This window comes from Oreochromis aureus, linkage group 23 (assembly GCF_013358895.1).
Source record: "Oreochromis aureus strain Israel breed Guangdong linkage group 23, ZZ_aureus, whole genome shotgun sequence".
NCBI classification, from domain to species: Eukaryota; Metazoa; Chordata; class Actinopteri; order Cichliformes; family Cichlidae; genus Oreochromis; species Oreochromis aureus.
Window position 1 is genome coordinate 35103551 of NC_052963.1, and position 23577 is coordinate 35127127.

The 23577-nt window shown below is 45.5% G+C and overlaps 4 protein-coding genes across 6 annotated transcripts in view; 1 reads left to right on the forward strand and 3 right to left on the reverse strand.

Annotated features, from left to right (window-relative positions):
* Window positions 1-739: 739 nt before the first annotated feature.
* Window positions 740-18366, reverse strand: slc35a3a (solute carrier family 35 member A3a). 2 transcript variants are annotated; one of them, XR_005610275.1, is made up of 9 exons: window positions 17992-18366; window positions 17679-17895; window positions 15543-15697; window positions 15334-15456; window positions 13147-13315; window positions 12523-12641; window positions 12247-12380; window positions 11759-12158; window positions 740-802 (listed from the first exon to the last, which is right to left on the reverse strand). XR_005610275.1 is itself a non-coding variant. In XM_031726756.2 (8 exons), exons 2-8 carry the CDS (start codon window positions 17866-17868, stop codon window positions 12068-12070), a joined length of 981 nt encoding a protein of 326 aa, XP_031582616.1. In that variant the 5' UTR covers window positions 17869-17895; window positions 17992-18366; the 3' UTR covers window positions 10775-12067. The 2 variants fall into 2 exon arrangements, 1 of the variants encoding a protein (XP_031582616.1); XM_031726756.2 differs by lacking the exon at window positions 740-802 and having other exon boundaries at window positions 10775-12158.
* On the forward strand, window positions 935-3872 carry LOC116310039 (protein FAM78B-like). Its single transcript, XM_039606933.1, has 2 exons — window positions 935-1196; window positions 2061-3872. The coding sequence occupies exons 1-2, from the start codon at window positions 952-954 to the stop codon at window positions 2581-2583; spliced, it is 768 nt and encodes a 255-aa protein (XP_039462867.1). The 5' UTR covers window positions 935-951; the 3' UTR covers window positions 2584-3872.
* LOC120436249 lies at window positions 7743-10654 on the reverse strand. Its single transcript, XM_039606934.1, has 4 exons — window positions 9345-10654; window positions 8952-9203; window positions 8315-8404; window positions 7743-8140 (listed from the first exon to the last, which is right to left on the reverse strand). Exons 1-4 carry the CDS (start codon window positions 9472-9474, stop codon window positions 7881-7883), a joined length of 732 nt encoding a protein of 243 aa, XP_039462868.1. The 5' UTR covers window positions 9475-10654; the 3' UTR covers window positions 7743-7880.
* A 2056-nt stretch (window positions 18367-20422) lies between the features above and the next one.
* The window catches only part of notch2 (notch receptor 2), a 40405-nt gene continuing 37250 nt past the window's right edge, over window positions 20423-23577 (reverse strand). For both annotated transcript variants that reach the window (XM_031726759.2, XM_031726758.2), the window contains exon 35: window positions 20423-23573. In XM_031726759.2, coding sequence (XP_031582619.1) covers window positions 22119-23573 — 1455 coding nt within the window. In that variant the 3' untranslated portion in view covers window positions 20423-22118. The remainder of the gene's footprint in view (window positions 23574-23577) is intronic.

Consider the following 23577-nt stretch of genomic DNA (forward strand, 5'->3'; position numbering starts at 1 on the left):
CTGTAGGTAAAAGATGCACGAGCTGGTCTTATATCTGCGTTCTCTGTAACCACCAGCAGGAGGCGACTTCAGCGATTATAAGATACTTGTATAGAAATCTACTCGAAAAACAACCTTTCAGCACTTTTCCAGATTTGTTTATAACTTCTGATCCTGGTTTCACATCTTATTGAACACAAACTGATTTTTATTTGGTCAATTATTACAGTCAGGATGTTAAAGCAGGGTCTTTATTAGCTGCTCTAGTTTCTAAATAGCAATAACTTATACCAACCAATCAATGGTCACTGTCGACCTCTGGCTTTTTATTAGTGCTTTTCACATGTGTGCAGCACATCTTTAAGATCAGTTTTTAAAGCCTTACAATGAAACTAAAGCCCACAGGCACAGAGTTTGCCAGAAAAAAAAACAAACTGAATGCTTCATAAAGGTATCACTTCCAGGCCGACTAAGATTTAGGAACATGAAGCTTAGGGTCAGGAATTTTAGAAGAAACACGCCTTTATCAGCCTAACCCAGAGCTCGCTGAGGTGCTGTAGTTTCAGAGTTGAAGCTCATTCGGCCTCTGAGCTTACAGAGGCCAAAACAGGACAGGAGTACCTGTTAGAGCGTTAAACACCCCGTGGTGAAGGCGGCAGCCACTGGGCTACGTGGCAAAAGTGGCTTGGAAGAATAGTTAGAAAGGGCCACCCTCTGGTTCTTTGCTCCTTTGTTACACTGAGTGACTGATGTTGCCGTAACACTAACAGGCAGTCAGACTAGTTCCTGGTGAAGACAATCAGTCGGTCCAGTTTCCCTTCACCTCAGCGGGCGTGGCAACCAGATTATATGTGCTGCTGTAATTTTGGGTCAAAGTCCTGCAGCCAGGACTTTGACCCACCTGCTTTCTTTACCCAAGGCTCACTTAGGCTCACTTAGCCGCCGCTGACCGCCACCTCCACCCGCACAGCCATGGGCAGCGACAACTCGAGCATCAAACGGGAGAGCATCGTAGTGTGTGACCTGTCCGCCACCATAGACCACTGCCCCACGGTCATCGAGGAGAGCTTGTGTGGTCTTCAGTACAAGACGCCCTATTTCAAAGCGTCTGCACAGATTGTGATGCCTCCAGTCCCGCGCAACGAGACCTGGGTGGTGGGCTGGATCCAGGCGTGCACTCATAAAGAATATTACAACACCTACGGAGACGTCGGCATGTGAGTTCACACCTCTGTCACCTGAGTCCCAGTTACTCGCGCGTGACAGGATTTCAGATGCAGGAAAACGGAAGCGCATGCGTGACAGCACACCTCCGTGCACTTTAATAACTATAATAACGCGCTCGGGGAGCATTTGTACACGCAGCAGGTTAACGAAGCTCGTCAGCCTCCTTCATTCAAACGCCCACCGACAGATTCTGTTCCTGTGACTCTGGCAGTCGCTAATCTTCGTTGAACATTATCCAATATGAAGACAACATGTAGTTTTTAAGTAAACAAGTAGTATCAGGGAAGAAGTTACTGAATAGTGTTGGAATAAAGTGAGAAATTTGTAAAGGATAAAAATATTCCAATTGCTGAAATTACTTCATCTAAACATGTTTCAATCACATTTTATCAACACAAACTGCACAGGTGTATTGAATATGAATACCTTGTGTTGATTTAACTTAGTTGTTTAAGTTGTAGCCAAAGCAAAACATCTGTGTGCAACCAATGTCCACACTGTTGAATTAAGTAAATCCAACATTTCCTTTTTTTCAGTGTAGGAGAAACAGTTGCCACAGCACCACAACTGGATCTAGTCAACTGGCATCATTAGCAAACTAACAGACAGCATTACACATCTGTATCCCAGGGCAGCTAACAGGGATCAAATGCGTTTGTTGGGGACTACTTTCATCGCCGGATTTGGTGCTCATTCTGAAAGAAGGACTGCACCGTGTTTCTACACGTCATACAGTGCAACAGTGGCTTAACTTGTGTTTCTAATAAGTTTGAACGTCAGTTAAAATCTATGAAACATCTTTTGAATGAATGTTGCAGTTACCCAGAGATCTCTTGGTTCCTGTCTTCCTCCAGGTCCAGCTGGGAGCTGCCTCAGCTCCGTGAAGGCCTGGTCCAGGCCATCAGTGACTCAGATGGCGTGAGTTACCCTTGGTACGGAAACACAACAGAGACAGTCACCATAGTCGGCCCCACGTCCAAGCCGTCACGCTTCATCGTCAGCATGAACGACAGTTTTTCCTCCCATGTTACCTGGACTTTGTGGATCAGCGGCTCTAACACACCTTTACTGACGAACATTAAAAGAGACCAGAGTTTCACCACCTGGCTGGTGGCACTCAACACCACATCCAGGGAAAAGATCCTGCTCCACACCATCAAGTGGAGGATGAGGGTTGACATCGCAGTGGACCCGTCCCTGCCTCTGGGTTCCAGGGCCAGGCTGGTGGGCCGGGTGCACCAGGACCAGCCGCGGGTGCTGACCCAAATAGAGCCCATCCCTCCTAACGCCATGAGGGGGCCCAACGCCAACGAGGTCCAGGTTCTGATGTGGAGGCCGAGGAGAGGCCCTCCGGTTGTTGTCATACCGCCCAAGTAGAACACCACGTGCATCTGATTGGCCGTTTTTGGACATCATATCATATCAGGCCAATTCTGCTAACAGGATAATCAGATGAGACGCAAAAGCAGACAAAAATAATATTTATAAGCAGGCTGAGAATTGCATTACATGCTGATGGCCTCATCAGAGTTGCAGTACTTTGAATCTTGAGGGGACAACCGCCTTAATTCCCCACCGCTGACTTTGACGATCAGAAAGTTTGTTAGTCCCTGCTTCTGGTGCCGTTGGGCCGTGCAGGCGTGCACTCCGGCCCTGCACAACAGAGGGAAGACTCGTCTGAAGTTTGAACATCAGTGCTGGGATGTAACTGATACCTGTGCTGTAGCTACTCAGGCCCTGGAAGAAGTGACGGAGCTTAAATACAATTGACAAAGGTTTTCGCGGCCTTAAAGACGGCACACTCGTGGCCTGCTCTGTTCTGTACGCTAAAGTGCTGTGTAAGAGTTTAACCGAGGAAAGTTGTTAGTGTTTGTGTTGCGTTCACGTTCAGCGAGGACGGCGTCGCTGTGGGGTTTCTTCTTCATCGTGGACGCAGACAAGTAGAATCTCACCGGGATGACGTGAGCGTGTGGACGATCCGGCCTCAGCGGGACTGAAAAAAAAGAAAAAAGGCTTCTGCTGAACTGCTGAGCTGGTCCGGATGAGACAGAGATGAAGAGAGATGGATGATGTAACCACATTATCTTGCCCATGCTGCTCATTACTCTTGGTGCGAACCGAACAAGCCTTCACACACACACACACAGACACACACACCTCATATAGAGCCAGGATCACCAGGAAGGACTGTTCTGCCGGCGTACTGCGAACCCTAACACACATTAACCGCACAGCGGTGTGGACAAAGAGATAGTTTAACACCCTGATTATTGTAGCCATGACACAGGGGCAGTTTGTGAGCCCACGCCGACAATCACGAGCAGCACTTCCGATGGGACAACTTAGAAGATGATCGTTATTGGACTGAAACTGTTCAGAGAACTGATGCTTTTATAGTTGTTAACTTTTTTCCCCAACATGCCCCGATTAAAATAACGTGTTAATTAAAAATACATTTTTACTTCACCGTGAGGTTCACACAGTCTGCCGTCAAAGTGCATCCGGGCCTCAAGTGTCTTTTACAGTTAACAGCCGTGCCTGTGGGCTCGGAGCAGAGCGCTGCACGGCCCTTCGTGTGAATCTGACTCGTTATTCCTACTTGTCCTGCCGGTCGACGTTAGATTGTCTGAAAGCGACGGGCTGACGGTGTTTTACAGTGTTTTAATGTGGAGGACGTACAGTCCTTTCTCTCAGACTGTCTGGCTTTTGCATGCAGTGTTTTTAAACTCATTAAAACAAATGCCAAAAATAAAGTGTGAACTTGCTCCTGTTTGTCGCTCCACAGTCCAGGTACAGTGTAATATTTTGACATGGGTAAAAGAGGCTACAAGACTTTTCCCCCACGGTACATTCACAGACTGTAGGTAAAAGATGCACGAGCTGGTCTTATATCTGCGTTCTCTGTAACCACCAGCAGGAGGCGACTTCAGCGATTATAAGATACTTGTATAGAAATCTACTCGAAAAACAACCTTTCAGCACTTTTCCAGATTTGTTTATAACTTCTGATCATAGTTTCACATCTTATTGAACACAAACTGATTTTTATTTGGTCAATTATTAGTCAGGATCTTAAAGCAGGGTCTTTTTAACTGCGTTATAAAAAAGCTGCTCTAGTTTCTAAATAGCAATAACTCCTACCGAGCGATCAGTGGTCACTGTCGACCTCTCTGTTTTTTTATTAGCGCTGTTCACATGTGTGGAGCACATATTTAAGATCAGTTTTTAAAGCCTTACAATGAAATTAAAGCCCACAGGCTCAGAGTTTGTCAGACAAAGAAAAATTGAATGTTTCATAAGGGAATCACTTCCAGGCCGACTAAGATTTGAGAACATGAAGCTTAGGGTCAGTTTTCAATAGCAAGTAGGGCTACCACAAACAATTATTTTGATAGTCAACGATTTTTTTGGCGATTAGTCGACTAATCAGATCATGCATCTACTGGATTAAAACGTAAAGCTTATTGCACCAGCATGCGTCTGCTCTTATATAACTGTCATTATCTTACAGCTTGAAAAGTTTAAGGTATGTCGTAACTAAAAATAAAGATGATAGTTTATTAAACTTTTAATGAAATTTGCAGATTGTCTCGGTGGAGTATAATAAACTCGGCCGTCTGTTCCTTGCTATCTAAAATATAACAGGACACTGGAGTAAATTCTCGACCATCTCACACTTCTGATAATCAGTTTTCTGTTTGACGTTTATTCAGCTGTGTGAAAACTATAACTGTAATCTCAGCTAAACCGATTTACTCAGGAACAAATAAAACACTGAAAAAAGCCAAACTATAACATTTTTAAGTTATCTAAATGACTTGTATATCATGTTTAACCTGAGTAGTGAAAGACCACAGGGTCTGAAAACGATGTGCCAGGAGTTCGCTGTTCTCGCCAGCTCTAGTGAGCCTTGACCTCCCGGTCACCTATCAAGCTGGTGGGTAACAGACGTCTCTGAAAATGTCAGAGCACTTTTGCAAATATGTGATGTCTGCATAAATTGAGCAGATATTTGAAGTTTACACAGCTACATCCTCGCCTGAAAATATCTTTAAAGTTTATTTTGTGACCCAGAAAGACTAATATTAAAACTAAGTCGCTGCCGTCATTGTTAAAAACTGGAATTGGCTGGGCCGCGCTATGAATTCTGGGATAGGTTGGGCCATGAAGGATACACCCGACCCATCCTTCAAATCTGGGGGAAAGGGAGGACACATTTGTTGGCGTCTTCGAATTTGGACAGCTGTCATTGCATCGCTGTGATGTAATCGGACTACAAATGCAGCCTCCAAAGGATGCGGCCCCTGAATTTGGACACAGCTACCATACCTGAGACTGCTTCTTCTTCTTCTTTGCCGTTTAACGGCAGCTGGCATCCTTGTACATGCAGTGCTACCATCTTCTGTTTCAATCCGTTATTACACTCTTAAATCCTACTACTTATTCCTGCGTCTTTCAGGATCTCACAAAGCTTCAAACGTTGCGTCGACTATTAAATTAGTCATCGACAATTTTGAGAGTCGACGTAATCGTAACTAGTGGACTAATGTGGCAGCCCTAATAACGTGTCATCCAAACTACACAGCAGATTCATGACGAACCTCGTGGTTGTTATTAACAAATGGATCACCTCAGAGGTCCTTTTGACTGCAGTTTGGTCCACTTTTTGGCAGCTTTTATTGTTAGGAAATAGATCGACTCTAAAGGCTTTTACGGTGTGTTCACACCGAACGCGATAGGCGCGAGCTTGCCATACCAAACATATGCATACAAACACCCCTAATTTGACGCGTGCACATTCGCACCTCCAACAGAAATTATAAGGATAATTACATAGTGTATATTAGATAATATCTAATATATTTGTAATTGAAATCTAACATCACCAAAGTGTTTTGGAATTTGAATAATGTATTTTGTAACTGCAGTACGCATCATACTAATTTTAAACAATTTTGTCCAGGTTCCTTGCCACCGGGGACTCCTTCAGGACCATTGCGTTCAGTTTTCGAGTTGGTGTGTCTACCGTGAGCCAGATCATCCCCCAGGTAGCGACAGCCATCTGGGACTGTCTAGTGGATGATTTCATGGCTGTGCCTTCACCGGGAGACTGGCAGTCCATTGCAGAGGAATTCCAGGAGCGCTGGCACTTCCCTCTCTGCTGTGGAGCTCTGGATGGGAAGCACGTCCAGACGAAGGCACCCCCCAACTCAGGATCCATGTTCCACAACTACAAAGGAACATTCTCCATTGTTCTCCTTGCGGTTGTGGATGCAAGGTATCGCTTCCGAGTTATTGATGTTGGGGGGTACGGGAGGACCAGCGACGGGGGTATTCTGGCCAACTCCACCTTTGGTCAGGCTCTTCGGGCTGGGACTCTCCATCTGCCTCCTGACCAGCCTCTACCTGGTGGAGAACACCGTGGAGCCCAGCCCCATGTGTTTGTGGCTAATGAAGTGTTCCCACTGCGGCGTGAGCTCATGAGGCCTTTCCCTGGACGCCTCCTCCTTTTAGAGAAGAGGATCTTTAACTATCGCCTTTCCAGGGCCAGGATGATAGTGGAGTGCTTTTGGTGTCCTCTCCGCACAGTGGAGGATGTATCGGCGCTCCATGGAGCTCCGTCCTGAAATTGCGGAGAAGAGTGTGTAGGCAACGTGTGTTCTCCACAATTTTCTGCGCTGTTTGGACGAGAGAGGGGCACCTGCTGTGAGGAGTGTGGCACCTGTTGTGGTGGAGCCGTTGCAAAGCCTGGGCCGTGTAGCAGCAAACTCCTCCAGAGAGGCTGTCCTGGTGAGGGAGAAGTTCATGGCCCACTTCTCGGCGGAGGGAGCTGTGACTTGGCAGCCAAAGGAGTAGCCTGTTTGAAGTCTGAGTGACTTCCCAACGGCTCTTTTAAGAGCCACCCACAAACCTGTAAAGAGTGTTCCTGCCTTTTTAACATTTTCTTAATAAATGGAGCTCTACTCCAAAATAAAATAACCTCTCTTTACTCTCTTAAATAACTTGTCTTCACTATGTTCCTATATACTGTGTGATGCAAAATTTTGGGCAACCTTATTAATAATTATTTTCCTGTATGAATCGCTGTTACAATTGAAAATGTCACTTGCATATATCATATAGGAGAGACACATTGATATACACTAAATTTTCATTTCATTTGTCTTTTTTAAGTTGCCAATTCATGCACCTGCTTGATTTTGTTTAAAGTTATTCCACACTTTATGTAAATCCAGTGAACTTCTTTGCACTTCTCAAATATCACTGTGTGTGTCTCCTGTATGATATATTTAACTGACAATTTTTATTGTAACAACCAACGATTTCTACAGGAAAATAATGACTTTTACCAAGGTTGCCCAAACTTTTGCATCCCACTGTATTAGTATATTTTGTCATTAGTATAATAAGAAATACATTCTACATGTGTCAAGTCGGGTGCGAATATTTGCTGTGTAGTAAAACTGAGACATTAGTCATTAAAAATGTTTATTTGAAAAAAAAAATATAAATTCAATAACAACAACATTAAACATAAATATATAAAATTTAACTATTTACAGAAAGACAGGAACAAAAAGGACCCAGCTTGGAGTGGAAGAGCCTCAGGGAGAATGAGGAGAAAAATAAGAACATTGTTTCTGCCCTGGAGAGCCTGCTGCCTCATCAGAAAACTACTGATCGCTAGGGTCCAATGTTTCAAAATTTAACACAGCTGTGCTGCTTTCAAAAACTAATTTGTGCATTTGGAATTTCACGAATTCTCGTGTCTGAGGCGGCAGGCTCTCCAGAGCAGGAGCAAGGCCAAGGAGGAAATACTCCGTTGGAGACGGGCGTGGCCTCTTCAGTGACTCCAGGATGGCCAGCTCCACCACCGATGGACCATCCTGGTACCCGTCCCTCGACCGCTTTTGAGCTGTCCTCCTCTGTGGGCCTGTAAAACACAGCACAAAACAAAGAATTGAAAAGGCTGCTACTAGATTTATTTTCAAAATTGAAAAAAAAAAAAAAAAAACAGGATATGAACAGATTGGTTGTGAATATTTAGTAAAGGTGATCACCAGGGAATCCAAGTGACTAAAAAGCTATCAGTGCTTGATGTACATACCTGTGGGTGCAGCAGCAGGAGTGGAGGGACCAGGGACTGGGGAGCCAGAAGAAGCATCAGGGGATGGCTCTGCTGCATAATCAGTTGACTCTATCAAGACAATATTAAATGTTAACAGGTTGAAAACAATAGTCATGCAGAAGTTATATACAGTGGTCCCTCATTTATTGCAGCACATGAACAATAGTCGCAGTTCTCATAAGTTCATTCTCAAAGTGCAAACCTTTGTCGATTTTTAAACGTAAAAGTATTATTATGCCGCGCTTTTTCTCCGTCTGTGGCGCCACTTTTGTGCGCCTTTTTCCCTCGCAGTGCAGGTGTCTATTTCCGAATGAAGGTCATAGTTATGAGTGTCTTTGTGCTGTTTTTTCTATTGGACTTGATGGTTATCAAAACCAAACATGGTAAATTTGGCGCAGGAGACACGACACGGAGGAGATTTGTCAATCAGGCTGCAGAATGGCATTGTTGAAAGCTGTAAGGTGCACTAAAAAAAAAAAAAAAAAATCAGCGAAAAGGCGAGGCAGTGACGGATGAACTGCGGGACCACTGTATACTGTTTATTAATAAACAAAATATATTCCTATATGACAACACGCATAAATTAACTGCCTACATTAATTCATTGTAAACATACCTTCAGACTGAAACTCCCCTGCTGCCTCTCCGAGCTGTCCCTCGTCCTCGGGGGCGAAGTTCCCCACGGTCTGCACCATATTGCCGCTAGTGTCCCGCGGGGTGAGGAAGGGGTCCAGAAACCCCATGACCGCGTAAAATTTCCATCTCCTCCCCGATCCTGCTGCAGACCCACTCCTCTTCTCCTTCCATGTCCTCTTCTCCTTATTATACGTGTCCCTGAGGCTCTCCCACTTTTTCCTGCAGATGTCCTCTGAATAAACACATTATCTTGTTAGCGGAAAGGTATTTGTACATCAGTGGGAAAATAGCGGGACAGTAGGCATGCTTGCTAGCTTTTGCGCGGCTTCATCGGGTCAGTCTGAAAATTAAAAAGAAGAACAAATGAACTTACCAGGTTGCCCGATCTCCTCACTTATGTGCCTCCAAGCTAGGTCCTTTTTATTCCTGTCCCGGTAGAAGTAGCAGCTAGCATCGTATAGTTCTGGACGATTAGCCACTGAGCTGATGAGTTTTTCCTCCATACTGAATGAAGAATGAAGGGCTTTGGTTTGATCTGCCCCTTTGACCTGGTTACAGCCACGTCACCAGGCTCCTGATTGGTTGCCGCGGCGCGATTTGACGCTGGAGTTCAAATTTTTCCAACTCCAGCGGTAGAGGCGAAACACGCGTATGCACAAAATGCAACACAAAAACTCACGCGCGTGGTTTTTTCCGCGAGTCAAATGCGCCAGACGCGGGACACTGACGCGCGTTTCACGAGTTTTGGCGTTTTCGCAATGCAAATCTGCTTCCGAATTTTCGCCAGACGCGCAATCGCGTATCATCGCGCTTTTCCATTGACTTTACATGTAAACCTGACGCTCTGGCCGCCTCTATCGCGTTCGGTGTGAACACACCGTTACACACCGAGCGAGTTGTGAAAATATGACACGAAAATGGATTTATGTGAACTGCTCCAAAAAACTAAAAAAAAATTGTGGAAAAAATGAAGTCAACATGAAGTGATGATGAACTGTTCCTGATGTTTCTGAACCAGAAAAGGAAGAAACGGAGATTCTGGATCATCTGACTCTGAGGAGCAGCAGCAGGAGGGACGATTTTCTGGTTCGATCCCTGAGTCGATGCTTTCGTGCACGTTTCAGGAATCAGCAGAGTTGGGACCACATCTGAGGAGGCAGAGGAATCATTTCAGGGAGCCGACTGACCCGGAGCAGCAGCTAGCTGTGAGTCTGAGGTCACACGGGATTATCTGACCGTTTCCAAATCACTGATGATTCAGTACCGGTGTGCGTTTCAGCTCTGACCACACTCGTTACCAAATGCAGTGATCCAATTGGTCAGATCCGTTTTATTCCCGTGTGAAAAATCTGAAAAATTTAATTTGGTCTGAAAAATATTAATGCTGCAAATTGATCCTGTGAAATTACGCGGTTGATCTGAACGGCTGCATTAAAGCTAGATGAGCCAGAAAAAATACAGCAGTAAATTGAAACATGGAGCGAGCCAACTTCCTGCTAACTTCTAACTCCAGTAAACCTGGTAAATCCTCGTTTTCATGCAAGCCTGGATATTAAACTTTACTCTAACTCCTGGAGGGGAACAGCCACACTCATTGTTTTATGGAGGATAAAAGACTTTTTTTTTTTTTTTTTTTTTTTTTTTAACTCTCAGCGATGGTCACAGGAACCAAATAATTTGGACATCCATGCGGCCAGTGACATCAGATTTGAAAGCAGATATCCATCTTTTATATACAGTCTATGTGTTGTGGTAAAGTACGAAAGATCAAAGAGGAGACACACAATGACACATGCACATAAGTCAAAGGAAGCATGTTTCTTTTATAAAAGATTCACATATTGGTAATTAAAATAATAAAGTTCTTAATTATACCCGCTTTATCCCAAAAAAAAAAGTAGTTTCAGGAAAAAAAACCAAATCATACAATCAAACGTTACTTTCTCTGTAAATGATGTAACCAGCTTCAGTTTCACTGGACCACATTCTGATTTTTCCGCCACAAAAATCACCAAATGACACCGTTACACAGGCAGAGGCTAACCGTCACCAGTGGTTCTGAAAAGTAAGCTAAGCCTAATGAATAAGTTAAACCGCCCATTAATTTATAGATTTAAATGTCAACGGTGCTAATACTTACACCAAAGGTTAACATGATTTCCAATATTCAGTGTAACTTCTCAAATAAAAACACTGCTTCAATTAACCACCAGCTGTTAAAGCATCACAAAACAGAAGCTCGATTCATTTCTCGCTGTTAAACATTTGAACTGAGGGAGGGATTCAACGTAACAGTCCTGGCGCTCACGCTCAATGTGTACGTTTGTCAGAGGTGACCCGCTGACTGCTGCTTAGCAACAAAAACACTCCATATTTCAAAAATAGCCGAAGAAAATGCAACGTGAGAAAACAATACCGGTTATGGTCACTGTAGCTACCGTAGTGCAAGTGTTTTCTGTACTTCTGAGGATTGAGCCTACAGAAACACGCCTTTATCAGCCTAACCCAGAGCTCGCTGAGGTGCTGTAGTTTCAGAGCTGAAGCTCATTCGGCCTCTGAGTTTACAGAGGCCAAACAGGACAGGAGTACCTGTTAGAGCGTTAAACACCCCGAGGTGAAGGCGGCAGCCACTGGGCTTCTTGGCAAATGTGGCTTGGAAGAATAGAAAGGCCAACCCTCTGGTTCCTTGCTCCTTTGTTACACTGGCTGACTGACGTGGCCGTAACACTAACAGGCAGTCAGACTAGTTCCTGGTGAAGACAATCAGTCGGTCCAGTTTCCCTTCACCGGGCGTGGCAGCCGGATTATCTGTGCTGTTGTAATCGCAGAAGAAAAGTAAAACACGCCCTCCTGGTTTCGTCTCTCATTGCTTCTCCTTCTCAGCTGAGGCACTTTTGGTGTGAAACTCGTCACAGCGTTGTTATAACATTAAAAAAAAAAAACCCAAAAACCTTCCTCTGATCCAAACCTCCTTACATCCTCCTGTATGTTTTCGCACTATATGACAAAGACCTTTCCCCTTCTTTTTTCTCCAGTCCTCCTTTCCCTTCATGTCAGCACGACCTCCTGCGGCTGCTGTAGTTTCAGCCGTCTGTCCTACGCCCTGCTGGGATTGGGGGAAGGCTTGCCTTCGTAGCCGTACAGGAAAGTGGCCACGATGACTAAAACGGCCCCGAGGAAGAAAACACTGCAAGCAAGAGCAGAAAACTCTGAGCTCAGGGAAAGAAAAGCAAAAAGGAAAAAACTGAGAAAAAGATAGCGACTGCTTTCTTTACCTGGTTGGGTCAAAGTCTTCCAGCAAGAAGTACGATATCAGTGTTGACAGGATGATGGAGAGTGACGTAGCGAAGCCCTTGAGGATGTTGTCTGCGTACTTGATGACCGCTGCTATGACCAGACCACCCAGGGCCTGAAGAGAAAACAAACACAGAGACACAGATGGACAGAGGCATGACCTGTAGGGCCAACGGGGAGTCCGAGCCCCAGCGTTAAACAGTCTGTTAGCCCAGAAGTTCGACGATATACTCGACAGCACAGCGAGTGAAAGTTACCTGCAGTGCCACAACAGTCCAGGTGACCATGTTGTACCCCTGAAACATTCCAGACTCCCTCACTCTCTCCCCGTCATAGGCCATCATCCCGAAGAGCCCGAACACCAGGCCGAACATCCCTGAAACGCAGAGACGGAGCGCTTCAGAGCAACATTCCCAACACTGCTGTTTTCTATTAAGTAATATACCAAGAATATTTCCACTAAAATCAGGCCTAAATTAATGATTAAATGCTTGTTTTTGATCGTCTTTGATGTTCCTGCTGCTGAGGCTCTGAGGTTTAACACAGGTGAAGATGCTGTAAGCTCAGTGGGAATCGCAGGAGACTCAGCACATACTCACACGTTCCAGGATAAAAATAAACTAGACAGGAACATTCATCTAACAGAAACATATCGGAGGGTAAAAAGCCCAGCTGGCTCCTCGAGCAAAGACCCGAAGAACTGCTGCACACGTGGGAGCTTGCTGGTCCATTTATCACTTTTAAGCAACAGCATCTCAGATCATTGTTCTTCTGGCCTCCACATTATTTTTCATACTTTTCACTGCACTGGACCACGTTTCAAGAACATATACAGGCTGTATATCAGTTCGCGACTGATTTGCCTGTTTATGGATACCGACCCAGCTGGATGTTGCGGACCCACACGCTCTGTTTGCTCTCTTTCAAGATCTTCTCAAAGTAGACACCAGCGAAGCCGCTGGAGAAGCACGCCACCAGCACTGCGGCGAGGCCGACGAATTGGGAGCCCGCAGACGGGGCCTCCTTCTCGGAGGCAGAGTCAGAGGGCCACTGCAAGCACAAACCGGAGAGCCTTAAATTTTCACAGGTGAAAAAACAAACTCTTTCAAGCTTTCTTCTCCCCATGTATACGATTAAGAAGTTAAATCGTAACCCAACAAACATTTCAAGGAATGATTATCCACCTCAAAATGTGGCGAAACAGTCCAAAGTGTGCTTTGTGTGTTTCGAGGTCCTGCAGCACAGCAGCTTTTAGGTTTTGGTTTTTAAAAGACTGACAGGCCAGTGTCAGAGATGCTCAGAGGCCAATTTGACAGAACCAGACCAGATCTCACCCCCAGCTCTCTGGCTCTAAACGTGAGTCACTCTCTACAGACTGCCGTGAGAAACGCCCATCTTGGAGGCAGAAACAAACTTCTTTATTGGTTCAATACTGAAGTACACTTTATCCAGGTTCACCTGTTTAAAGGTCACGGTTACTTTGACCAGTTACTTTGGGTCCTAAAACAGGCAGGCACAGCTATCAGTGAACTGGAGTCACTGTGTTTTTGGAGCATTTCTGATGCAGTTACATTAAAAATAATGGGACCTGCTGCTCGAAAAGCATTGTTTAACTTACAGCTGAGGAGCAGGTATCGGCCCCTATGTATTACACCCACACAGTCAATGATAATGGCTCATGACTTACACCTCTCATCCACATTCAGTCACTACATGCTTCCAAACAGGAGCCAATGGGTAACACCCCTATGGCCTCCTCCATCATTTAGATACAGTCTATGATAACTGCTTGGAGCAGACTTCTCTTCTCTTGTACATCTCCTGCTAAATAAAAGTACATGCTGCAAAAATAATCAGTGCTACACAATCCAGTGTGTCACAGGTTCGATGTGATGATGCCCAGAGAAAACAAACAAACCTGAGCTGTGTATTTTACATCCAATGGATACAACGTGCACGTTCCAGAGAAACTCGTATGAACTTAGTAAACTGAAACTTTGTGTAATGATCATCTTTCACAGTGAAGTCTCACTGAATCCCTCATGCCGGGTACCTAATATTCAGACACGGCATCGTCACAGCTTTGCTGCGTTGTGAAAAAGCTGCAGAGTGAGACTTCTAGTGTGATGTGCTGCAGTAAGCAGGAAAACACAGGCGTTAACGCACAAAAAAGATGATGCGGAGCTTTGGATGTGCACAGGAACAAATCTCACACTTTTCTCTTTGGATAAATAAAGATTCAGGACAAAGTGAAGCTATTGTTTTGTCAATTCCTCCAGCATCAGCACCATCAGCTCCGCAACAAACCTCGCTGGGTGAAAAGTAACAGCACCAGCTTGGAAACGAGCAGCGAAACAGAAGCAGGGTTTCTCTGCAGACTCTGTTTTCTGTGTGTTTGTAGGGTCTGAGATGGAAACAGAACCATTGCTCCTTAGCATCATATTTGACATGAGAGCGCGAGCCTTCACGGAGTGCCGCTGATAAGCCACGGTCACTCCTGCACGTACCTTGGACAAACAGATCCGTTCGCGGTTAAATATTTCTCAGATTAGGTATAAAGCCGACCGATTGTAAATTTCTTTGTTTAGCCGAGGAGGAGGTGATATGAAAACAGTCATTCCTCTGACACATTCATCAGCAGCCAACATTTACTCAGTCTTCTAGTACAAGCCTCATTATTTATTTGGCCTTTAAATATCAGAACAAATAATAAAATAAAAAACCCGGCACACTCAGTGAGTAAATGCTCAGCAGACAAAGAGGACTAAAGTGTCAGCTGTGTGCAAAAACTGCTTTTTCCAGTCTCTCTCTGAGCTTAGTGCACATAAGTAAAGTAGCTGGCTGTGATTTGAATACACGAACCCATTTTACTTCCTGAATGTCTTTTTGTCAGCCTCAAAACATTTCTGAGCTCGCCTCCATCAGGTGCATTTTCATTCCTGCATTTTATGTCTGACTATCTCTAAACATTCAGCTTTTTTAAGAGAGCAAATAAAAGATGCAATGATCAGCTGATTGTCTCTAAAAATGGTGAAAAAGTAATTCGAGTTAGAAAATATGCACGGCACCTGCACGAGGGCCACGCCAGCCATGAGAATCAGCAGCGAGAGCCACTGGTAGACGCCCAGCCTGCGGCCCAGCATGGACACCGAGAACAGGGCCGTGGTCAGGATCTTCAGCTGGTACGTCACCTGATGGAGACAAAGGAACAAGCGATCAATCCTCCAGTCGTCACGGTGGTCGCGAGGCCCGCAGATTAACCTGCCGTGCTGCTTACCTGGTAGGTGGCTGCGTCCAGGTTGGAGAGGGCGACATACAGCAGGTTGTTCTGCAGTGTGTAGATCCCCGAGGGGATCGCCAGCTTCAGTGTTTCTACGGGTTTGTGAATGATTTCCTGACGGAGGACGCTGTTGAGAGCGCGCATGCTGTAACCTGCAGCGTGGAAAGAAGACACAAACCACACGTATAGATTATAAATTCTAACCAAGCCTGGAGCTTTAGAGTGAAATCAAAGTACGCAAAGATGACTGAGCGCTTCGGTGCCTCTTGAGGATTTCCTGTCACTGTTTTTAATATTCTGAAAGTAAAAACAGAAGTGGTGAAGTCTCTCTGGACTGCCCTGGCGGTTGAAGACCATAACATTTCTTTGCCGTGAGAACCTCTCGGGTTGCTTTTGCAGCATGCTCAGGCTCTTCAGACAGTTTTGTTTTGCAACATTTGGCTGAATCTAAATTCATCCTGCTGCTTCTATCAGCAGTCACATCATCAATAAGTGTGAGTGGGCTGGTTCGGTGACTCAGACCCGGACGTACGCGCCCAGGTCATAACGCCGCTTCCACCGCGGTTGACAGACAATGTGCTATTTGTTCAGATCATGAGTCGTTTTTCTCCTCCTCCATATTTTTCCTCTTCCTGTCATTCAAGTTCAAGTTAATGAGCGTTTGTTTCCTGAGCACATGTTAATAATTAATGTTAATGATAATAATTCAATACAATCCTATCAGAACCGGGTAAGTGGCTCAGAGTTTTACTGGTCTATGAAGAAAAAAAAAAAAAATCATAAAAACAACAAGCTTTTATTTTTATATTATACATTAATACAGTTTAATCGTCCATCCTTATCTGGAGCCGGGTCACGTCCAGCCTGATGATGGCCTCGCACCAACATTTAATTCAATCTCGTATTCCAGTTAAAAGCCATGAAATACAAGTGCAACCGTTGGAAACAACTACAGATCTCTTGTCTGCTTCATTTGTAATGAAATACCAAAATTAAAGTACTTTGTTACAGATTAATGAAATACTTTGAGGGAACACGTCTCACCTGGCAATGAAACAGTTTCAGGCAGTCGTCCAATTAGTTCTGAGCCTCTGAAAACAGAGGCTGTGTATAAAAACATCTGTATTTGCTGACCAGTGAATGAAGTACTTTTCAGTTACATATCCACTGGTGTACTGTGCAGAGGGGGGAAAAAAAGACTGTGCTAATATCCAAAAACAAATTCTGAGCCTCACTGATCCAGAAAACCCACCAACTGTAGTTTCAGCATGACAGGAAAAGTCCACCAAACCTGACTGCAAATCCTCAGGCTGCACGCACACTGACACATTTCCAATTTAAAGCAGGACTCTCAGTTTCGTGTTAAAAAGATTCTGTCTGAAATAAGAGGCCTGCAAACGAGTATCACGTGACCATCTGTGCACACGAGATGTTTGTAACTCTGCAAACAGACAAAGATCAACAGCACGTGTGAGGCAGTCACGACAGAAAACCCAGACACAGAGCAAATACGGCACCGGAGCAAAGCAAGGCAAAGGGAAACGAAGACCCACGGGTGGAAGATAAAACAACGAGACACAAGAGCCCAGCTAGAGGGTTGTTTTTTGTTTTGTTTTTTTAGACTGATGATATCCAATCAGGAAGCTCATGTGGACGTGTGGATCCCCGTTTTCTTTAGTTTTAGTGGAAGTTCTCAGAATTCATTCTGATTAACTCAGAAACAGAACCTCTGAGGTAATCGGGAAGAAATGACCTCTGATGAAGCAAACATCAGTAAACTCTGAACAGATGAAGTTATTAACAAACAGAACTGAAGCTGAAATAAGATTAAATCACTTTAGTCACAAGCATTCACAGTTGTGGTCCTGGATTACTGGATCAGTTTGAACTGCCTTCCTGCTGCAGGAGCTGCTCAGCCACAGACATATTTAACATTTAAATCATCTTTCATGTTCTGGGATTAAACAACAAGCCCAGCATGATTTGTGCTTTACAGATCAAAGAAGCATCATCAACATCCTGCTCACATCCAGCTGGACCTGTTTGAGCATTTATAACACTTCACTGTGGCCTAAAGTTTATCACACATGACAGGACCGGTGCCGGTACCGGGAGCTGTGTACACGGACTCACTGTGCTCCTTGAAGACCAGCAGGACGCAGGTGAGGATCTTCATGACCTCAGCCACCACCACCGCTGACGAGGCCAGGTACCGCGGGCCCTCGGCCTGCAGGGTGCGGGAGTAACGCATGGTGAGCACCAGGGAGGTGGTCTGGAACACCAGCACGCCCAGAGAGAGGTACTTGAGCCGGGGAGAAGCCATGGCCGCGTTTCGGTGAGCAGCTGGAGACTGAAGAGGAGCAGAGGAGAACAGAGCCGGGGGATGCAAGAACAGGAGCAGGTGTTTTACTCCGAGACGGTGGGAAATCCCGACGGTTGGTCTCACCTTCCGGTCCGCTCACCAGTAACTTCGCAGAGGCTCAGTTCAGTCTTGCGCTGTCCGCTCTCTGCGGCTCCTCACACGGACACACGGACAGATGGACACGGTGCTGGCGGATCACCACAGCTGTCAAAACAGCAGCTCAGGTCCTGGCGTCCATTGACCCGCACCGGATATCAACCGCCCGTTAACTTTTCAGCACGCTCACACCGACCAATGCATCACGACCCGCCATCCCGCTTAAAACACCCACCAGAAGAAAGAGCAAATTACACGGAGAGAGTCTCCACGGGGAAGAAAACTCCAGCCAAGTGAAGATTAGATCCTGTACGACTTCCGCGTTAGCAACTCTTCTTCGTGTTCTCGTCTTTTTCGGGTTAGTGTGAGACTCTGCCTCCTGCTGGCCTGACAGGGAACTGCAGCACCTCCGCAGGAGAAACGGGAGAAAACTCCAAACAGAAAATATCTGACTCAATTTTTTTCTTCATTATTATTATTATTACTATTATTATTTTTACATATAAACGATCATTTGCATTTTCAGTAAAGGTTTTATGGTTTTAAACTTCTGAAGTTAATGGGATGGAACATTTTTCTCAATGTCAGATCATTTATAGTGCATTTCAGGGTCGCAGAGGGGGGCTGGAGCCTATCCCAGCAGCCATAGGATGAGAGGCCAGGTACATCCTGGACAGGCTGCCAATGAAATAAACTACAGTATATACATAGAAACACACTGAGGCATAAAATAGAATTTAATCAGTCTCCTTGGAAGGATTCTTACATTAGTAGGAAGCAAAAACACTTCTGACAGTATCGTATCTCCTGGATGAGATTTGGTGTGTATCTGTGTGCTTAAGTTCAGTAGGGTATGAGTTAGTGTGTCTGTAAGCCTTTAAAGGACCATGCAGAAAGTGAGTGTGTCAACATTCTCACACTGAGGTTTGGTGCTGAAAACAGATGTTCTGATGGTGCAGATGTGAATAATAATAATTAAACAATGTCACATCAGCCTCAGATAACCATGCACACCTATAGGCAATTTAGAATAACCATTTCACATAACCTCCCGACTGCACGTCTTTGGACTGACATGCAGTTGGTCTGAGGAAGCCAGAGAACCCGTAGAGAACCCACACAGACATGCAAATGCCACACGGGGAGAACCCAGGACCGTCTCTCTGTGAGGAGACCGTGCTTTCCTCTCACACGTATAACACAGAGGAAAAGAAATACACACTTAAAATCTTTCAAGTTTTACTGTGACATACAGACGTCCACAGACCTCTGCAGGCTCTCTAAATCTGTCTTTACACCAGTGATCATGTCACCGCCACTGAGCTCTTCTTATTTAAAAACCTATTCTTGGTTTGCATTCAGCAGAGAAATGTTGGAAGTTACAAAGTCCCAGGATTCACTCATCTGTCTGTCCCAAAGGTTCGCACTGAATTCAGGTTTGCAGCGCCTTCCTCAAATAATCTGCAGAGTCAACTAAAACTAAAGAAACTTCAGGAATGTAAAGTGATTATAGATGACTTGGATGCAGTAACTTCAGGCTGTGTGAATATATTATCTTTGTTTAAGGTATTCATCCTTTATTGACAGTGCAGCTTATACATTTTGATTGTTTCTGTATTTTATTTTCATCGCTTGTACTTGTTGCATGGATTTGTGCATAAATCTCAAGTCTTTTTGTTCTTCCTGGTTAAATAAAATTCAAAATGCTGTATTTTGTGTTTATTATCTGATGTTTGGCCCCGTTTATGAGCATTTCACAAATGTGAATCGTGTTTCAGTTGATCTGTTTAACTGTAAAAAGCAACAGTATTATAACTTAATTATCTGTAGGCATTGCATGTCCACTTTCCTGCCTTTGACCTGTGGAGCAGTACCCAGAGACACTGCTGTAGTTTCAAATGTAGATTTAAAGGACAGACATGACTCAGTTTGGCTTCTTTGGTGTATTTATGTAGTGATGCAACAGTACATAATTACACCTGCATTATATGAAAATACTCGATCTAAACCCCAGGCACTGTTCAAACCTTTCTGCTTTATTGGCAGTACAACGTCTGCACTGTGCGTCTGAGGACGGATTAAAGAGCATCCATGTGTGCATAAAGAAAAGCACTGTATACACGTGGCTTTAAGTGCTCAGTAGGAGCAGAAATGTATTATATGAATAACCCATCCATTTACCGCTTACCAAGATGATTCATACAGATGAAGCCTGAATCAATTAGGACAAAACAATGAAGCGGCTGACTCAAGTTTAACCTTCAGAAACAGCAGATTTACCAGGCCGAGCGAAAAACACGACGCTACATCTACCAGGTCTAACATGGAGGCCCTCAAAAATCCATCTGCAAATGACACACCTGTAAAAACCTGCCGAGACACGAAGATGCTCCAAGAAAAGACAGCACGTGCACGCGTGTGTGGAGATCTGGGCTTTATTTCAGTAAAGCATTCGTTCGATCATTTGTTTTGTTTTTTTAATCCAACAGGTTTGATCAGTTTTAGTTCTACAACACACAAACACGGTAACAACTACTTCATATTGCAGGTATATTACGGGCTATTGGGTTAACACAGAAGAGTACAGTGAACGTTAAAAAAAACATTTTATATACAGAATATAGACATGATCTCATAACCTTGCATATGCACTGGAGCTGCTGTGATTCATACAAAATACTCTTAAGTTGTCTGATGCCTGAGCGCCCCTACATTCGTACAAACGTGGATTTGGGAAGTTTTCAGGCCGGGTCTACAAATACAACTCTGCAGAAAGGTGCAGCTTTTGTGTGTCTGACTTTTCAAACAAGAACAACAAATGACAAGTTTGGACACAGGTTTCATATTTTTGGCTGAATAAAACAAAATTTGGTATGTGAGATTTTTCTAAACGCTGAACGATTGTCCTTTTTTGTTTTAAACACAGCAGCCACATAAAAGCTCAACATCGACCTTAAGAAAGAAGACAAATGACTTTCTCCTTCTACGCACGATTTACGACCGTTAGAGGTGCGGAGATGCACTGATTGTAGCTATGGCTATATAACTTTGGAGGAAACACTATTTATAACAGAGGCACTTTAAAGACACGGCGATTTGCCTCGGCAAGATTCAGAATTATACAGGAAGTGTGCACCGTATTCATATAAAAACAAAACAAAAGACATGCTAAACTCAGATATAACGAGCAGAAGATGCTTGGAGTGTCTGTACATTTTCATATACAACATACTGAATCTGGTGACAAACTAATGTACGCTTTTCAGTATTAATTACGCAAATACCGCTGTACCACTTGCAGAGAGACAACCGCACACTCTCATTACACCACCCGTGGACTGCAGCGACAGCGTGCAGGTGGAGCTCCATTTTCTGACCTTTTGAAGTGTGCAGGCAGATATTTGATGTTTAGCAGGTGTCACTTTCATCAAACCTCTGAAATACTTTGAAAACTTTCACATGACGAGCGCAGACCCACGCAGCACCGCCCAGCAGGCCTCGCCGTGCGTTTGCTACATGCACTTGTTGTTCTTTCTGATCGTACAGCAGCCTCTCAGTGCAGTTCCCCTTTAACCCAGCAAAAACACGAATAAAAAGCACGAATGCAACAAACATGTGGTTTTCCTTTGAGAGTAAAAATATCCACTGAATATGACCCATCGTATTAAAAAAAGTGAATGGTTTCAATGAGGTGTTAGTACTGGCAGGTTTATTACACTGAACAGAGACGGACGATCTCAATGCAGGAAGTGCACAGTCTTTTCTCTCCGGTCTTTTTTTAATCCCGCACCAGCTGGTCAGAAGTTCCTTGATGATCAGTTTATGTGTTTGGTGCCAAAACACGAAAAGTCTCAATCCAGCCAGCAGAAAGCAAAGGCTGCCTCACTGGACTTAGAAGAACCCGATCCGAGAAAAACTCCAAAAGACTTTTACTCAAAAATGTTTAAGAAACTATACAGAGTCTTCTGAAGTACAAAGAGAAGATAACATAAGAGGTGACTGATTATTATAGAAGAATAAAGGATTAAAGAGAGACGTGAGAACGCACTGATTGTGTTACTATGAGTGCACAGAAGCCCCAAAGTCAGTCGGTTTCTGCTTTCCTCCTCTTCCGCCTACGCAAACACCTGCATGTTTCCGAGCTGAGGCTGCTGAGAAGCCTGCGGCATCTGCTGCGACTGCGGCTGCAGCTGCACCTGCTCTGGAATGTGTGTGTGGTGTGATGACGGCAGTGTGTGGTGGGAGTTCCCCAGAGGGGTGGGGCTGGTGGTGACGTCGGACCAGTCCGAGTTGGAGTGCGGGGAAGAGGAGGACCAGGGGTCGGGGGATTCGGGTGAGGGGGTGAGATACGGGTGCTCGCTGGGCGGGTGGGCAGAGTGGCTGGGCGTGGTGCCCTCCGAGCCCGCTGTGGTGTAGCTGTGCTGCGAGGGAGGCGTTGGGTATTTATCCACCGGGCTCTGCATGGTCGGGTATGAAGGCAGAGCCCGAGACTGGCCCTCGATCCCTGCGTGGCCTCCGTGGCCGACAGCGTGTGGGTGCTGCAGGGTGTGAGGGAGCCCGTGAGCCATGCCCATCTGATCGGATATCTGGTATATCATCCCCGGGGTGCAGTGGAGGTGCCCCGGAGCCTGCTGGGAGTGACTCTGAGTCTGGTTCTGACCCTGGGATTGCGTGACTTGCACCTGCCCCTGCTGAGGCTGCTTCAGCATGGTCTGGCTTGCTCCCGGAGTCATCATCTGGAAGGTGACGATGGGCGGCAGCTGCTCCCTGCTCACGGTGACGTTCATGGGGGTCAGCCCGACGCCGCAACCCTGGCCGTGGTGCTGGGCCATGCCGGTGTGGGATCCCGGGATCTGATGAGAAACCAGGCTGAACATGGGGCTGTATCCGTGTTTGCTCATGCTCACCCAGGTCTGCTGCTGTCCCAACATGTGGCTGACAGGGGGCAGCATCTGTCTGGAGGCGGGGCTGCTCAGCAGGGGCGGGGAGTTTGCCGTGGTGGAGACGGCGGTGGAAACATCGCCTGCGTAGGAGTGAGGAGACTCCAGGGAGTCGACGGGTGACATGGTGACGGAGCTCTCTGGAAGGCCTCCTGCTGCCTTCACGCCATTGGTGCTTCCTGCTGCCGTGCCTCCTCCATTTCCTGCTCCCACCCCAGCACTTACAGCTGCCCCTTCTCCTCCCGCAGGCTTCTTCCTTCTCTTTGCCTTCATGTCTTTCATTTCTTTTGGCCCTCCACCAACACCTCCCACTTTTGTGCCACCCCCACCCCTCCTGCTCTTCTTCCCCTGTGGTCCGGGGCGCATGCCAATGTAGCCTGCTCCATTTGCTCCACACATAACAGACGAGTTTCCTCCTCCACCCATGTGATTAGGCCCGTTGTGGGGACTGTGAACCAGATTGTACTGATCCAGGAGACGGACAATGTCGTGGTGCATGCGTTCTTGAGCCGTATCGCGGGGAAGCCGATCCAGATGATCAGTGATGTCACGGTTGGAGTAGTGGTCGAGGAGAACCTGAGCCGCCTCAAAGCTGCCTTCCCGGGCTGCGAGAAACAACGGGGTCTCCTCCTGA

Coding starts and splice junctions, on each gene's coding strand:
- LOC116310039 (XM_039606933.1), top strand. CDS start 952: ATGGGCAGCGACAACTCGAGCATCAAACGGGAGAGCATCGTAGTGTGT. Junction 1,197..2,060: donor ACCTACGGAGACGTCGGCAT/GTGAGTTCACAC, acceptor GTCTTCCTCCAG/GTCCAGCTGGGAGCTGCCTC.
- slc35a3a (XM_031726756.2), bottom strand. CDS start 17,868: ATGGCTTCTCCCCGGCTCAAGTACCTCTCTCTGGGCGTGCTGGTGTTC. Junction 15,457..15,542: donor TGGACGCAGCCACCTACCAG/GTAAGCAGCACG, acceptor TGTCTCCATCAG/GTGACGTACCAGCTGAAGAT. Junction 12,381..12,522: donor GGACTGTTGTGGCACTGCAG/GTAACTTTCACT, acceptor TTTTCTCTTCAG/GCCCTGGGTGGTCTGGTCAT.
- LOC120436249 (XM_039606934.1), bottom strand. CDS start 9,474: ATGGAGGAAAAACTCATCAGCTCAGTGGCTAATCGTCCAGAACTATAC. Junction 9,204..9,344: donor TGAGGAGATCGGGCAACCTG/GTAAGTTCATTT, acceptor GTGTTTATTCAG/AGGACATCTGCAGGAAAAAG. Junction 8,405..8,951: donor AGGGGAGTTTCAGTCTGAAG/GTATGTTTACAA, acceptor TTGTCTTGATAG/AGTCAACTGATTATGCAGCA.